Source organism: Rhincodon typus, chromosome 23, assembly GCF_021869965.1.
Source record: "Rhincodon typus isolate 14 chromosome 23, sRhiTyp1.1, whole genome shotgun sequence".
Classification (NCBI taxonomy): domain Eukaryota; kingdom Metazoa; phylum Chordata; class Chondrichthyes; order Orectolobiformes; family Rhincodontidae; genus Rhincodon; species Rhincodon typus.
In genome coordinates this window covers 16,227,249-16,245,096 of record NC_063354.1, presented here as the reverse complement: position 1 = coordinate 16,245,096, position 17,848 = coordinate 16,227,249, and the positions used below count along the sequence as shown (strand labels likewise).

At 37.1% G+C, this 17,848-nt stretch overlaps 1 protein-coding gene across 2 annotated transcripts; it reads right to left on the bottom strand.

Moving 5' to 3' along the window:
• Positions 1–331: 331 nt before the first annotated feature.
• LOC109913422 lies at positions 332–17,842 on the bottom strand. Of its 2 annotated transcripts, none has more exons than XM_048610730.1 (5): positions 15,737–17,842; positions 14,527–14,796; positions 8,118–8,357; positions 7,375–7,473; positions 332–4,098 (listed from the first exon to the last, which is right to left on the bottom strand). In XM_048610730.1, the coding sequence occupies exons 1-5, from the start codon at positions 15,783–15,785 to the stop codon at positions 4,076–4,078; spliced, it is 681 nt and encodes a 226-aa protein (XP_048466687.1). In that variant the 5' UTR covers positions 15,786–17,842; the 3' UTR covers positions 332–4,075. The 2 variants fall into 2 exon arrangements, with proteins under 2 accessions (XP_048466687.1, XP_048466688.1); XM_048610731.1 differs by lacking the exon at positions 15,737–17,842 and adding an exon at positions 14,891–15,721.
• Between the last annotated feature and the right edge of the window lie 6 nt (positions 17,843–17,848).

The following is a 17,848-nucleotide window of genomic DNA, read 5'->3' as shown; positions in this document are numbered from 1 at the left end:
ACAATATTTTCAAATTCTCAATGAAGTTTGCAGGTACTAAAAGCCTGAGTCTTGAGCACCTAGATATCCAATCAAAAATCAGTGCATTCATGCACAATCTTGTGGCACAATGTTTTTTTAAGTTACTTGTCTTTTCTATACCAAACTCATACATGCACCATAGGCACAGAGCAGTTGAAAATCTTTTTTCATCCATTGATCAAGATTTTACAAAGTCCAGTGGTTTTATTAACTGTAGCAGGACATCTAAGTAATATTTGTTCATCTGAATAATAGTTTCAACACTGGAACATCTGCTAAGGATATTAATTCCTTGAGTTTAAATCAATTGTTCTGTGGAAAATCAGGATTGGAATTTATTAATGACTTGCAACACCATGCTTTATTGTCAAGGTCTAAATGCATGCAATGAGGCTGAACAATTTTGGCAGATATGATGCAAGGATGTAATTACAATCTTCCATTCATACATTTTAACCCCTGAAAATGAGTGAAGAGAATAAAAGAGCATTACAACAATACCATTTTTATAATGCAGTGGATAAAAAAGCAATACAACAATACCATTTCTATAATGCAGTGGATAAAAAAGCATTACAACAATACCATTTTTATGTTTCAATATGTTCAACATTATAACAAAGATACATATCAGAATGTGTTTTTACATAATCTGTGGGAAAAACTTACATTATCACAGCACTTTGCAACGTTATGTATGGGTTGTAAGAATTATACAATCTTTTAATAAAAACATTATCCAAGAACTGGAAATTAATTTACAAAATAGAAAAAAAGGAATGTTGCAGTCTAAATTAAAATTTGTATTTACATTTTTATTTTTTATTGGAGAACTTGAATACAGCACATTTACAAACTTCATTTTTTGGCAATTTTACCCATTAAATTATAATTATTCAGCAACCTAAATTGCCTGCCATCGCATATCTGGATCCATGAACGATTAAATGAGCCAATAGATCATGTATGACAGGTAATATTTTAGAATAATTCGATATAAACTTTTAACTGATCTTGGATGGCCTTCACTCTAACGTGGAAAATGAAAAAAACTCACTGCTAGGGAGAACTCGAAAATAAATTGTATTTGTAACGAGAATATGAGAAAACTCTGATGAATGGCTGAGTACAGAGAAAAGAATGCTGAATTGAACATTGTCGCATTTCCTCTGTGGCTTTTCTTAGTCCTTCATTTTGCTACAGTACATGCCACAGTGAAAGAAAAGTGCCCTAAATAACTGCATGTGTGTAGAATAGAGTCATTAACACTAACACTACTTCTGTGGTCAAAGTCTGGCCTTTATCATATGGGGCCACCTGTGTGCTTTTGCAGTTACAATCAAGCAATCCAATCCCGCATTATAAAAATATGGGAATGGGCAAGAGAAAGTCTTTGAAGTGGTGCATCGCTGCTGTCCTCTGCTGCCCAGAAATGCACACCACAGGAAGCACAGCAAATGAGAATTGTTTTTAATCAATCTGTACAGACATATTATGACACATGGTCTGGGTAATTGGGAATTGAACGCATACCTTCTAGCATTGGGAATAACACCTGAGTTATAGTAGATAGAAGAGTTGATATTATTAAAAAAAAGCAACTAGATATAATTTGCCAATTCTAGAAACTAGTTTTCATCCAGTATGTAATTGAAAATAAATTGCATGTCACAGAAAGTTGAAGTACATTTTACAAAAAGAAAGTTCAGCTTAAAAGACATATACATTTAAGAAGTTGAAATCATATCTTATCAAAGGGATGTTTTATAAAATTTCTGTGTTACAAGTGTGAAATGTCTCTATGTAATTACCAATTGCTGACAAATGTAAAAGAAATTCATAAATACCAGGTATTTCAAAGATAGTGACACAAAACATTTTGGTGGCATTTCAAGTGAATGATTGTCACTATAACAGCATCTTAGGCTAATCTTGAACTCTTGTCTCTTATATTTTCTAATAATGGACACTGTGGCCTTTTTAAATACAGCCTCACATATACAGAGAGCAAATAAGCTGAAATTATTTCTGTAGAATCCAGTATCAAAACACATTTAGTCTAATAGCAACAAGATAATTCACAATCTTTCTCACACTGCTGAATTCTACCCTACTTTGAAAGTGATGTAACAGCTCTGCTTAAACAATTACAAAAACAAACGCTTTACGTAGTCGTGACATTTTACATCACCATCGCAACGAATAGATAGGAAACCTCCTTCAGTGATTGGAGACATAGCATCAAAGGCAAAGCCTTTTTCAATATAAAAACAGCTTTTGTAACAAAACATTTGATCGTAACATGTTAAATGGTTTTAATGGCAGATAACCGATCCTGAGCAATCTAATGTGGAATGAGACCATAAGACATAGGAGCAGAAATTAGACCATTCAGCCCATTGAATGGCAGAGCAGACTCAATCAGGGCTGATAAGTTCCTCAACCTCATTCTCCCGCTTTCTCCCCGTAACCCTTGATCCCCTTGACAATTAAGAACCTATCTATCTCGGTCTTAAATGTACTCAATGACCTGGCCTCCACAGCCTTCTGTGGCAGTGAATTCCATAGATTCACCCCTCTCTGGCTGAAGAGGTTTCTCCTTATCTCCATTCTTACAGGTCTTCCCATAACTCTAAGACTGCGCCCTCGGGTCCTAGTCTCTCCTACAAATGAAAACATCTTCCCAACATCCACTCTGTCCAGGCCATTCAGTATTCTCTAAGTTTCTCAGTGTAATACAGCTGCATTCTTACCATTTTTGGCATGGGCTGCTTAATGCAGATGAGCAACAAGTGAGTTCCCTGGGGATCACGCATCTTACCTGCTTGCTAACCGTCTGCTATGAATAGGACAAAAAAAAAGTTGCCATTGCAGTGAATGTCTATCCAAATGTAACTACATTACTGCTTCAACTTTGGCTAAATGAGATGAAAATCAACATGATACAGTTCTAACCCAAAATAGGAAAAACCATGCTAAAAAAAATTGGAACCACTTATTTTTTCTTGTTGACATAACTTAATGTTTAACACTAAAGGACAAACTAAAACTAAAGCTAAATATAAATCCAAAAACAGAATAAACCCCAAATGCATCCTTTAGGATTTACAAACTCTTTCTCCACATTACAAAGCTCAGAAGGCTCTTTGCTTTACATTTTTTTAAAATCATAATTGAATAAAAATAGATGTTAATTTCTAAATTATAGAATCGTAGAATATTATGGTTACAGAAGATAGACATTTGACCCATATGCCTATGCCAGATATACTTTATTCACAAGGTTTTAATATTAAACATGTAAAATTAAATGATTTATGTACTGGTGTGTTTTCTAAGCATTTTCCTCATTATGTTCCTTCTTCATTCCTTATTTTGCCTTTGTGATCCTAATCTGCTTTCCCTGTAGCTCAGTTTATGTTTTATTCAAAAACTTAATAGTTACTCCAAACATACACAGTTTGAAAATAAAATTGGCGCGTTGGGGGAATAACGTGACTATTTTCTTTTCAAATTTCTTTAACTAATCTTAATTAGTTGAATGCAAATATTGGAAAGCAGACTCACGATAAGACTTTGTGCTCCTTTGGATATATAACATTATGGAGGAACATCAGGAAATGAATGTTGGTGAATTCTAAAGCATTATCTTACAGCTGACTGTTGGCGATGTTTAATATCTGAAAGCTTAAAGTACAACCTTACACCTCTGCAAAATGAATACAACTTCTTTAAATAATTTAGCATTGTGATGCAGGATTAGGATTCAAGACCATTATTTTTTGAGTTCACATTCCAGTCTTGATTGTCACCTGAGAATGGCTTCAGTGGATTTTCACCAAGACTTCTTGATAAAGCTTCAAGGAGCTGATTGATCAGCCTCCGAGGAAGAAGAGAGTTATCAAGAAGCAGAGTCTGTTTCATCAGGACCCACACTGTCTGGTAGTATCAATGAGGTATTGACCATGATGGTGATATTGTTTCTTAGATCAGATTGCCTTCCAAATGAAGATAATGTTATCAGAAATTTATGGCAGAACCATGTCCTCATGATTTAGTTGATGCTGCATCTGTGGGCTAAAAGAAGAGATTTTTGAAGAAACACTGTTAACAGAGCATCCATAACTAACAATTTCAGATTTACTTACACAGTGAGAATCCCTTAAAGAAAATTAATCCTTTCAAGGAAATAATGATTTTTCACAAAATAGGCCAAAGTATATTACATTTCTTCAAATTTAATATTCTTCTGAGATATATGAACCCTTTATTTTTCCCATGAAATGTAGGAGAAATTGCAAAAAAAAATTACAAAATAAAAGTTCCTGACAATGGGGTCTGGAATTAAAATGGAAATGTTGCAAAATAATGATCATCCTTGGTTTGGAGCTAATAAAGCTAAAGTTTTGATCAGAGTGTTGAGGAAATGTGATCACATAGTGCTCATGAAATGGGTGTTGAGTTTCACTGGAACTATGTACAAAATCGGAGATAGAGAAGCCACAGCAGGAATGAGAAAGGTATTTAAAATAGTGAGCCACAGGACATTCAAGATCACACTGTCAGTCCAAACAGAGGTATTTAACTTGATTTGTTGTTGGTTTCTCCAAAGCAGGGATTTACTTGTCCACAGATAAGTTTTATTAATATTTTCTGTTATAAAGTTGCTTCATGGCGACAGCCACTGTCAATCCTCAAACCAATCATTGTAGAACAAATTTCATAGTGGAATTCTAATACAGGTATTAGATTCCTTGTTTATCTGCAAAGGATCCAACACCTATTTTAGGTGCAAGCAATTTCAAGTCAGACGCTAAAACAAAATGTAAAATATGGATATCCGAAATTAAACAAAACAAAGTGCTATAGAAACTCAGCACATCTTGCAGCATCTTTTTTGGTCCGCGGGGTGTGGGCAGAGTCCATGGGACCTGGAGTCAATGTTGAGGACTCCTAGGGTGATTCACTCCCAACCCTATTCCACCATGCAGCCGGCTCTGGTGTGTCTATCCTGCCAGTGGGACAAGACATACCCAGGGATGGCAATGGTTGTGTTTAGGACAATGTCTATAAGGTATGATTCTGAGAGCATGACTATTTCAGGCTGTTACTTGACTAATGTGTGGGACAGCTCTCCCAATTTTGGCACAAGCTCCCAGATATTAGTGAGGAGGACTTTGTAGGGGTTAACAGGGCTGTGTTTACAATAATCTTTCCCAATGCCTAGATCAATGCCAAGTGATCCCTTTAGCTTCTTTCCTGTTCTTAGACTTTATCACTGTTTGATTAAAAATAAAGTGGTTTACTGTGCTGCTTGAGAGAGCATTGAAGAGTCAACCACACTACTGTGGGTCTGGAGTCATATGTAGCCTACACCAGGGGATGGTAGGTTTCCTTCCCTCGACGAACACTAATCAAATTGTTAGGATTTTACAACAATCCATATTTGTTTCATGGTCACCATTGGACTAGCTTATAATTCCAGATTCATTAATTGAATTCACATTTATGGAAAGAGAAACAGAGTTAATGTTTAGATCCATTAAAACCTCTTCAGTTTTAAAGACTTAACACTGTTTCTGTCTTCACAGATGCTGCCAGCACAGTTGAGTTTCTCTAGCACTTTGTTTCCATTTCATTTCAGGCTCTTTCTGGAAGGAACATACGGACCCCTGAAATTGAACCTTACTGTTTTCATATCTGTATTATACCAGAAGATCAAAGAAATCAGATAAGCAAAAGTGACAACTACATTCTTAACAGAAGTAGTCTCAACTAGGTAGAACAGCATTTGGATTTGAGGGAGTAGGTTCATTAGACACAGATCGCAGGTTTTAAGACCTTATGCCTTTCCAGTTTCCTGGTCAATTTAAAATAAACATAATTTAACATAAAATAACATATGAGAAGTAATTGCACAGAAAGAAAGTAAAAGATCAATATCTGGATCAAGTGAATATTGTTGTTTTTGCTTTTCAGTGGAAGTGCTTGCAATAATGTTTTGGAAATGCTTCAGTGCATATGCAAATTGTTCTGTTTGTATGTTAAGTGCATTTTCCAATACCACTACACAATTAGTGGAGAAAGAAAGACCAGAATTTTCAGTTGCAAGCATTTACTAGGGTGTGACAAAGAACTTGCCAGAAATTGTTCTCGGTCCTTCCAGTATTCCACCTGAAGAAACCAGTGGCAACACACTATTCTTCAGGAAGTGGATGGAATTTCCACTGCATAACAAGACCTAAAGAATCTAGCAGATACACCAAATAATAATCATAATGGTCTTTTTTTGCTAGGTTTGCCATCATCTCACTCCCTATATTCATTTCTTGGAGTCACTTTAGCTCAATATATCCTGTTTCCAGTATGAGGAAGTATGTGTTAACATTGGGCAATTGATGTCTTCAAGATCACCGTCACTGGGATTCCAGGTGGTGTCTTTGGTAGGTTTATCTTTTTCTTTCATGAGACGTTGCATATCACTATTTGCCCTTGAAAGGAGTGGCTTGCCAGGCCATCTCAGAGGACAGTTAAGAGTCAATTGTATTGCTTTGCCTCTGGAGCCATATGTAGGCCAGACCAGGGAGAGATGGCAGATTTTATTCGTTAAAGGACAATGGTGAACCAAACAAGTAATGATGGTTTCATGGTCACTATTACATAGACTAGTTTTCATTTCAGAATTATTAACTGAATTTAAATTCCACCAGTTTCTGTGGTAGGATTTGAACTCATATCCCAAGAGGATTAATGCTGAGTTTCTAGATTACAACACCATTACACCATCACTGCCCCAAAGTGCAGTTCTAAAAGTGTAAGTCATTGACAGATTTCACTCTCATTGAGGCATTTCCTTAATTAATTACTTCCATTCCAATGAACAGCTGTAATGAGAAACCAAACATTAGCAGATTAAAGTGCCAAACAGTGCAGAAACCCAAATACAGACTCTCAGATTGAGAGAGAGAGCGGGTGCACAGCTTTTATTTAATTTGCAACAGTACTGTTGTATGAGATTAAAATATTAGGAGATGAGCATTTTATTTTGTTAGATCATATTGAACTGGAATCTGGGTCTTTAGGGTTCCAAACAACACATCCTCCCTTTTACCATCCTCTCTATATAGACATGTCAAATAAAGCCTGTTGTTGTTCACTCATTAAAGTGCAGACCTTACATTCCTACATCCTTGAAGGGCCAAGAGACCTTTTTTCAACCTTGATTGTTCTTAAGATGCAGATTAATAATTTAAAACTGAAAAATTTGAGGCTACAGCTAAATTAATCTACCCTTCTGAGTGGAACTAAAATTAACTAATTAAAACCAGTGACTATTTTGCTCTTACTACATACCTTTCTGAGAAATGCAATAGCAAATCAATCCGAGAACCAAAGTCAGCAGCGCTGTGACTGCTACAATGACAGCAATTGTCACTGGTTGGAGACTGGAATCTGGAAAATTAGAATGTCAACAATTACCATTGTCCTTCTGCAGCAAAAGGTTATATATATCGTATTGCAATAAAATTAATAAATTCACTTTATTCACTTGTTCTGTCTCAATGCTCATGGAAGTTACATGCTGTGACAATCAGCGTATGAACCTTAGTGCATTTGTATGCAATACAACATTGCTTGGTACCTGAATGCATCTGTTAATGAATATTGCAGCAGTGCAGTGACAAAGGAAAATCAGGCGGGAAAGATTATATAATGGTTCCCTCCACTGCCATATTCACCAAGGCTCCACCACAGGACAGTAGGTGCATCTGTCTGAGTCAAGTTTTTAAGATACAAATTGGGATTCGCTCACATAAATAGTATCCAGTATGAGTGAAGCACTCATTTTATGGCAATGCAGTTCTAAATTTACCATTTTTCTGTCACCTTGAGGCTAAGAAACATACTGGAAACTTCCAATACTTTCTAAGTTGCTATTGTTGGCTGGCAAATGATTGATAATGAGAATGTAGGAAACACTGAATTTCACAGCATCATTAGCCCTTGCCCTTTGCTATTAAAAAATGCAGTTGTGAATCTTTTCGTAAGAAACTTTGATGACATGGTTGATGATAACACTACAAAAAGCACCTTACCTTGACTCAGTACTTCAATCCAGTTGCTAGTTTGTCCATTAATTGAGCAGTAATATCTTCCAGGATGGTTTGCAACATGAGTGAGTTGATTCTGTTTTGTGCTTTCCGTTGAATTCTCTTTTGAATGCACAAAGTACCAGGTATATTTTGCATTGGTTTGATAAGTTACACTGCAATTCAGTGTGACTTGGTGGCCCTGAATTGGGGGATCTGGCTTTGAGGTCAATTTAACAGACAAATCTGAAGAGAAATTCAGAACATTCAGAAATTGGATTTAAGATGTAGAAAAAGAATCTGCATATTGAGCAAATTTTCACAGGCTTTGTTGGGGTTTTGCAGCAAACACAACAGCTACCTACAGTATCATAACAGAACGGATGTGTCCATGTATACACCAGTAGAGTTCTTAAGTGTTTTCTAGCATACATATCTCGACATGTAAATATTGCTTTCTGGTGTAGACAGCAAGGAGGCAGCTGCTGACAGAACTATATTGCAGTAAATGGCTAAGGTGTGCACCACGAACCAAGGGAGACTCACCCTCTGTTTCCCACAACCTCCCCCATACAGAAATAGTTGACTTTATTTAGTTTGATTTTTATTGTAAACGAGTTCAAGAATAGAAATGTCTTTTTACATTTATATTGGGATTTGATGATACCACATTTGGGAGAGCTGTGCGGAGTTTTGGATTATATATTCTCGGATGGATATACATGCACTGGAGGTGGTACAGCGTAGGTTCCCTCCATTGATTTCTGGAAGGACAGGGTTAACCTATGTTGTGAATATTGTGCCTTTACTCCCTGGAGGTTGGAAGGATGAGAAGTGGCCTCATTAAAACATATATGATTGTGAAGGGGCTTGACAGGATAGACACAGAGGTTAATTCATGGGGTAGGAAAGCTAGATAACAGAGGAGGCCACAATCTCAGGATAAATGGTCATTCATTTAGGACCAAGATGAGAAGAAATTTCTTCATTCAGATACTTGTGAACCTTTGGAATTTTCTGTCCCACGAGCTTCAGATGCTCAATCCTTGAGCATATTTAAAGTTGAGGATAAACAGATATTTGATCTCTTGGGGGAATCAGGGATTTGGTGTTGTATATGGCAGCTAGTACCTGAAAGGGTTAACTGATATCAAGATAAGCTGGACCCATCGGGATATAAAGGATTGTTCCTTGAGGGAGGAGCTAACTCATTGGGCATTCAGGGTTCAGTTATGTATTTGTAATAAAGTCATTTTAACAATGTTTCAGTAGTGGTAATGTATACTTATTTTAAATATAGCCTGATAATCTCTCAAGAAACTATTATTTATCCCAAATAAAATAAAACAAAGAACTGTGAATTCTGGAGATCTAAAACAACAAAAAAAAACAGAAAGTGCTGGAGAAACTCAGCAGGTCTGGCAGCATCTGTGAAAAGAAAACAGTTAACATGGAGTCCTGTGACCTGTCTTCCAACTTTTCTTCCACTTCACAGTGGTATTTTAGGACTGAGGACTTGTCCAGTCAGGGAAAGTAGTAACAGCAACATTCATTCCACGGATCACTCAGGGTTTGGGTAGGACTGGGTAGCACTGGAAGGAGGAGGGAAGAAAACAGAAACAAAAGAAGAACATTGGAGAGGAAAAGCAGCTGTCAGCAGCGCTTTGTAAAGCAAGAAAAGAGCAGCTGGAAGCAATCTTTTGGATCTGCTTCTTTTTTCTTCCTTCCACTTCATGTAAAGGCATATTGAGTATTTCCTGTTATCCTCTAATATGGTGAGAAGGAATGTCTGAGACCTAATGGAACAAGGCAACTGGTAATATACGTGTTAATGTGTTAGACTGCCAACAATATTTCTCACTGATAACTGTGAAGAGTTAGAGATAGGTGTGTGAATATGAACATTTTAGTTATGAATATGGAGCAAAAAACCATTTCAGCATTGAATGTGTAAAAGGAACCACTCAGTAATCAACTAAATGGTTCATAAACTTTTGGCAGATCAGTGAAGCTATAAATTATTGTCTGCACACGCACAGGTTGTACATGCTAAGAATTTGTTGCAAATAGTTAATGTATATAGGCCATATCAGTTAGTTTGTAGTATGAATAATAAAGTTCCATTAGTAATAAGTGATCAACCTCCAGCTTGGGAAAAGGCTACAATTAATTCTACTTTCTCAGAGCATTTAAATGCACTGTCTGCAGAAAGAAAGGCTTTCATGAAAGCCTAAGTCTCAAAGAAATTGGTGAGACTTAAGATAGAAGGTAAAGCCATTGTGAAAACCATTTTCACTCAGAGATATATGGTTTATTATATGAGACAGCGCCTTAGTAAAGACAAAAATAATAATTGTACAGTACGTGACCCTGTTGTGCGGTTACATGCTCTAAGTGTTGCTTGGTATAGATTATAAATTTGCAGATTCTGAAGGGGTTACAGGAAATAATGAGGAACTCTCATAACCAAATGTTGCACAGTTATTAGTATCAAATGACTACAATTGACAGATCAGTTCTAATGGTCAACAGGAGGCCACTGGTCCCTAAGGACGACAGTTAAAAGTGAGTACTATAGTCAAAGATTTACCAGTAGGGGCTAACCAGTTGAGAAGTTCAACTTCAGTAAATACAGCAGGGAAGGCCACTAGAAAATATCACAGCTGGATGAATGTACAAGATGAGAGGCAGGGATCAGGCCCATGGATTGGGAACATGAAGCAGAAAGACAGAGGGCAGGAAAGCGCAATATAAACTCAAACAGTGGGTCTGGGAGTGAACATGCCATACAAAAAATATTACAAACTGTTGAAAGAAATCCCGTTAATAGAAGGTCAAACAGTAACAGTCCGGAAAGAGGTAGGAGGCAAGATAAAGGGAGTAGTTTAACAAGGACAAGAAATACAGCATAAACCAGGAGAAGAGTCCTGTGTGATGGGGAGGTGTTAGTGGCCCCATGAATAAGCTAAAAGGCAAGTTAACAAAAGATACCAACAACAGGAGCCACAAAGATGGAGAGAATTTAGATGTTCATGGGGGTGCCAGCATTATCACAAGATGGATATGCATGGATCAAGGTATCCTCTGATGGAACCTACAAGGCTAAAGCAAGGCAAGGGGCAACTTTTTCATGCAGAGGGTGATTCGTATATAGAATGAATTTCCAGAGGAAGTGGTAGATGTAAGTACAGTTACAACATTTAAAAGACATGTGGAAGGGTATATGAATAGGAAAGGTTTAGGAGGGATATGGACCAAATGTAAGCCTTGGGAAAATTGGTTGGCATGGACAAGTTGGACTGAAGGGTCCGTTTCTGTGCTCTATGACTCGAGTGACGCAAGGTTTTGATGAAAAGGTATGAGACCAAGATATAAAGAGTAGATTCACTGATGACAGGAAAATCAACTTTGAAAATTTTCTTGGCTTTGTTAGCAAGAAATGCTTGGGAGGCTAAATCAACTGATATTAAAGCTGCTTTTCTGCAGGGAGATCAACTCAAGAAGGAAGTGTTTCTTCTCTAACGGATGGACGAATTGCAGTAGGGACACTCTGGAGGTTAAATAAATGCATATATGGCCTAAGTAATAATTCTAGAGTTTGATAATTCTCAGTGTGATGATACTATAGCTTTAAGAGATGCATTTTGTCCATTTTTTTTAAAATGAGGAAATGTTGGGACAGAGGCGACGAGTGGTCTGTTCAAAGCCAATAAAGTAAACAGCTTGTGAGGCCTTGAATTTTTTTTAAAGTTGGAGCAATAGAAGCAGCCTGAATGGGTGGGGTCAAGCCCACCAGAGCCAGGATTTTTATTTCTAGTTTTCTGCAGTTGAAGGGGTCTTGAAGCTGGATGTGGAAGCTCTTATTCCTCTCTCTGTTACATCTAAAAGCTGTGGCTCTCTTAATGCTACTAGAATTACACGTAAGACAATCTATCTTACTGAATTTGCCTTTGCCAAGGATGTGTTTATGGCATGTTACTATATTGGAACAGCTAATTAGTAATAGTTAACATGTTATTTCGCTAAGCATTTTGACACTGTTGCAGTTAAACCATTCTTTTCTTTTATTTTGCCTCTATTTTTACACTACAGTTAAAATAAAGTGTGTTTTGCTCAAAGTTGAGTAGTTTGGCCAATCGAATTGGAATGCAATGCCTTGCACTTATCTTTAAAATAAGAAAATGTTAGGATCTAGGCTCTCTTAATATATTTTGAGGGGGTTTGGTCTGGCCCATAACATCAGTAAGGCCTGTCTTATTAAAATTGGGATATCTTTACTTAAAAGCAGATCCCCATGTTTTACTGGCCTGATGAGGGGCACTTTGAGACACTTTAAGATGTACAAAGATGACTTTCTGTTGGGTGGGATCAGTGAATTTTAACCATTGTCATTAATGGACTTAAAACAGAATTCAACATTGAAAGTCAGACTTCTGCAGCTTTTAAACATACTGGATCAGAAATCAGGCAGAATGGATTGACTATCATTTTGCAACAGCAATCCTATTTGGAAAATGTTATCTCCATTGCTGTTAGTGAAAGTAGACCCTCACAGAAAGTGGTAGCAGCTTCTGAAACTGATATGGAGGAACTGTGAAGACTAATTGGATAGCTGAATTAGCTGTGCACCCAAACAAGGCCAGATGTCCTTTTTGAAACATTAGTCTTGAGTGCAACTACGACAAATTCTAAGGTAAAAAATATTAATTGAGTGAATACATTTTTTTGTTAAAAATGGAGCATCAAGTTTTGAAATATCCATCACTGGGAGATGCCAGGCATATGAAACATGTTTTTAGTGATGATCCTTATGCAGATCTTTGTCATGGGCTCTCAAATGCAGAATGGTTTATAATTTTTCTTGTGAGAAAGGAGGGTAAAATCCGTCCTTTAGCTTGGGAAACTAAAAAGATCAGCAGAGTATTCAAAATACTTTAACAGCAGAAACTCCAGCTCTTGGTGAAATGGTAGATTTGGCATTTTTGAGTGAAAATTTGTAGAAATTCTTAAGAGGGAGTCAGCAGCAATACTACTTAGTGTGACATTAGTCACTATGAGATACCATACATTCAACAAAATGTGAGAATGAGAAAAGACTTGGGATCGACATTGTAGTCTTGAAACAGATGCTGGAGAATGGAGAAATCTCCAATTTGAAATGGATGAGTATAGAACATAGAACATAGAACGGTACAGCACAGTACAGGCATATGGCCCACGATGTTTTGGCGAACTTTTACCCTAAACCTAAGGTCCATCTAACCTCCACCCCTACCTTATACTATCATCCATATGCCTAGCTAATAGCTGCTTAAATGCCCCTAATGAGGCCAACTCCACTACCCTCTCCGGCAATGCATTCCACGACGCTACCACTTTCTGAGTAAAGAACCTACCTCTGACATCTCCCCTATATCTACCTCCACTCACTTTAAAATATGCCTCCTGGTAATAGCTACCACCATCCTAGGAAAATGTCTCTGGCTGTCCACTCTATCTATACCTCTGATCATTTTGCACACCTCTATCAAGTCACCTCTCATCCTTCGTTGTTCTCATGAGAAAAGCCCTAGCTTTCTCAACCTTTCCTCGTAAGACCTTCCCTCCATTCCAGGCAACATCCTGGTAAATCTCCTATGCACCTTTTCCAACGCCTCCACGTCTTTCCTGTAATGAGGCGACCAGAATGGGACACAATACTCCAGATGCGGCCGAACCAGGGTTTTGTATAGCTGGAGCATAACTTCACGGCTCTTGAACGCAATCCCTCAATTACTGAATATCAAGTCAGCTATCTGATAGTTGTCACTTTCTACGTAAAACATCAAAGAAACTGTTGTACATACTGGAAAGGATTCGAGGAACTTTAATGTGCAAAAATAAGACATACAATATGTTGTCATTTTGTATGTTTTGTTTGTGTTTTCTTTACTACTATGTATATATTGATTTATTTAAACATGAAAAGGAGAATCTGCTAAAATCTACTATGGTCTGAAGGAATGCTGAGACTTAACAGAATGAAGGTGCATGTGATGGAAATACTAATGAAGGATTAATTGTCGGTCATTTGGTTGTACAACTATAGGTAATTAGTAATTAGTGGGGTGTGCATTTTAAGGAGTGTGACTACCTGAAATAAAGCTCTAACTAAAAGTGTGGACATGGACTCTGTTTAAGTACAGTTATCTTCTCATGCAGAATAGTTCCCACTGCACATTTAGTGTAATTAATTTGTGATAACGTTACATTCAGGACTATTTGATCTGTAAGCTTCTTTGGATGATGTCGTTGTTTTTAAGCTGGCAACTAAATTGAGTACACATATTCTATGAAACTCCCATTTTAAAATAACCGGAGAATAAAATAAGCTTTAACAGAATAAATTAGATTGAAACATTCACTTTGTTCATACCTACATCCAGCCCATTGCTGTATTTTGAATCAAATCCATTCATAGCTTTGCATTTGAAGGTTCCCAGTTTGTCAGTGTAAGGTACGGGTACAATAAATTGACCTTCTCTCCGACTTTGTGCATTATAGTCCATCACAAAGCTTGTGTTTTTATACAATGTGTACGTTATTGGTAGGGTTCCTTCGTGCGATAAACATTTAATAGTTATGAACATGGTATCCTTCTCCACAAAGTTTACATCCACAAAAATGTCAGGATTCGATGCTGGAACTTGAAAAAGAAAATGAGGAGCATGAATACCACTCAGAAATGAAAGTTTAATTTCCTTTTAAAAATACATCTCACATATCTTAAGTGAACCAACCTTGAACAGTGCCAAGATCTTAATGCAGTAAACAGTCCTACTGGTGTCAAAAATCACACTCAGCTTTTTCAGAACTGAGACAGTTCCAGATGAGTGCAGAAGAAGATGCATAGATGTGCCACCATCATATCTGAATTTCGTTATAAACATCAGGAGTGAAAACAAATCATCTTTCAAAGCAGTTGTCATGTTTTTGTATTATAATTGCATGTGGGGCATTGAAGGAAAATTATGCACAAAATTTTTAGCAAGCCAGAAAATTAACTGAAGCAGACAGGGCTGACGAAAGATCATTGACCTGAAACACTAGCTCTCTGCACAGATACCACCCTGCCTGTTGAGTATTACTGACATTCTCTCTATTTTATTTCCAATTTCCACCACGTACAGTACGTTACCTTTGGCTGCATGCTCAAATTAACATGGTGGTGGTAGTGGTGGTTTATGATTGATAAGTATGAAGTGCCACAGGCTGACATTTTGCAAGAATGAGGTTATTCCAAAAGCCTGGGGGTAATTGTAACATTCACCTCCTGAAGTAGTGAGTCAACTGTGCAATATTGTTGGCACAATTGCTTTTCCTATTGATTTTCACAGAAACGTGTTTAACAGCAATGTAAGTTAGAATCTACAGAAGATACAGTTTTCATATTTTCTTAAATGTAACTTACTAGCTTTGAGGCATCCACTGTCACTGTCACTTCATTCATTAATTTTTATCACTATCTTCTTCCAATTCTCACCACGACATTCGTCCACTGAGCCCCATGATGGAAACTTAAGTGGTACATGGTTCACTTGTAATATCACAAAATAAATGAATAACAAAATATAAAAATCACTTACCTTTAACAATTACTTCTGTGGAATTGCTGACAACATTGAATGTTGTCATATTGAATCGGTTGCTTGCTTGACATTGATAATGACCGGTATTGTTAAGAAGAACATGATCAATAACCAGACTGGATTGGTTTATTTTGACTGAAGAGGTTGACAATATTTCTTGTTTATTAAAGTACCATTGGTAGGTCACACTAGAGCCTTGTTTTACGAGGCAGTTTAGAGTTAGTTTGTCATGTACTTTTAGGACAGGTGGATCCGGTACTGAAGTTATGCTAACTCCCAACACTGGAGCTAAAAATAAATGAAGATTAATTTGTTAGTTTTATGTTCTTGTACATAGAAGTCCTCATTTAAAAGTAGTCACAATTAGAAATCAGGTCATGAAGATGATCTGGATGTGTTCTGTGCCATTGAAGAATTACACCAACTACAAATTTTATTTGTAAAGCAACCCTTAACATAGAGAAAACATCCTAGAGTCCTTCCCAAAGTGTGAAGAAAGAAACAGATATTAAGTCAATAATAAGAGATTAGGAAGGGTGATCAATTGCTTGATCAACTGGGTGAGTTTTAAAGAAACTCTTAAATAAGACACAATGTTAGAGAAATAGAAAGTTATAGGGAAAGAATCAGAAGGATGAAGGCAAGGTAGATGAGAGTGCAGCTGTCAGCGTTGCAGGGATGGAATGTACAAGGGACTAGAGTCAGATGAACAGTGACTCCAAGGAGTCATGAAGAGGTAGAGGAGCTGGGAAGTGTTTGAACACAAGAATCAGAATCTTAATTCAGAAGATTTATGGGAATCTTATGTAGGCAATGAATGACAAATGGGACTTAGCGTAGGAAAGGATATGAGCAGCAGAATTTGGGACAAGCTGGTTTATAAGGGGGTGAGGATGAGAGGTCAGCCAGTGCAGTTATAGAATGATTGAGTCTAATGATAACGAAGGCATGGACGTAGTCAAAGTTATGGCAGAACAGGCAGGTTGGAAATATATCAGGGCCAAACAGATTGCAGAAGCTGAGATCAGCTTGGTTGAGCCTAAAACAGTGACCAGGTAGGGGGATGGAATCAATGGCTTCAATCTTCCCAATGTTCAGCTGGATGCCTTAGGTTCCAGCTGTTGCAGCATTGGAAGTTAAACAAGCAGTAATTCTTTGTGGATAAGTAAAATCTGAGGTGCAGATTTTCACTGAATTGTAATGCTTGGGCAGACCATTAAAAATGGGAGGTGGGGACTGGATAGAGAATTCCAAACCCTATTTCTTGTAGATTCCATTTTTGCTGACAAAGTAGTCGGGTAGAGAATGATACAAACAAGGAAAAAAAACATTAATCTCTTGGACCATTTGAAACTGGTGATGAATTCAACCATACCCTGTTTTGTTCTGTTCCAGCAGCCTTAACTGAAATGTGGGAAATTCAATTTTATGGATAAAATTTAAAGAATTGAAAAAGGCACACTTAAAGTCTCTTAAAGTGCCATGATCTGGAGTGATTTAGATCTCCAGCCTATTAAAATTGAAAAATTTTGTTAAAAGTACACTAGCAGCCTCTTGTGAATATGCTCAGCGTCTGGCTGCCATGGAAACCAAAAAGGAAAACAAAACTTATGGTCTATCAAGCTAGGTTTCATTCTGGGATCTGACTTTCCAGTAAGACCACCAGCTGGGATTGTAACGCTTTCAATAAAGGTATCAGGTTTAATAACATTTCATCTCCATTTTTCCCTGCACCTTTCATTGTATTCCATTTGTACCCTGGCATCTTGTATATATAAAAGACACAATTCGTTTACTCCTATAACTTACTATTATCTGATGCAGAATAAACAACTTAAAAGAAATTCCATTTAAGTTTTTAGGTATGATATTTATTTGTTATAACCCAGAACTATGCAAACACAGTCCTACATGGGATGTGAAACTGTATCAGTCCAATGTGAATGCAATCCAAACAAGTGAACAAACTCATTGGAATGTTGAAATTACTCCTAACAACCAGGCAGCCTTGGGCAAGATACAAGCACCAGAGTCCAAAACAAATTCTAAATAAGAGGCGGTAAACAGAAATGGAGAGAATCACATATTTGCAATTTATGGAGTTATTTA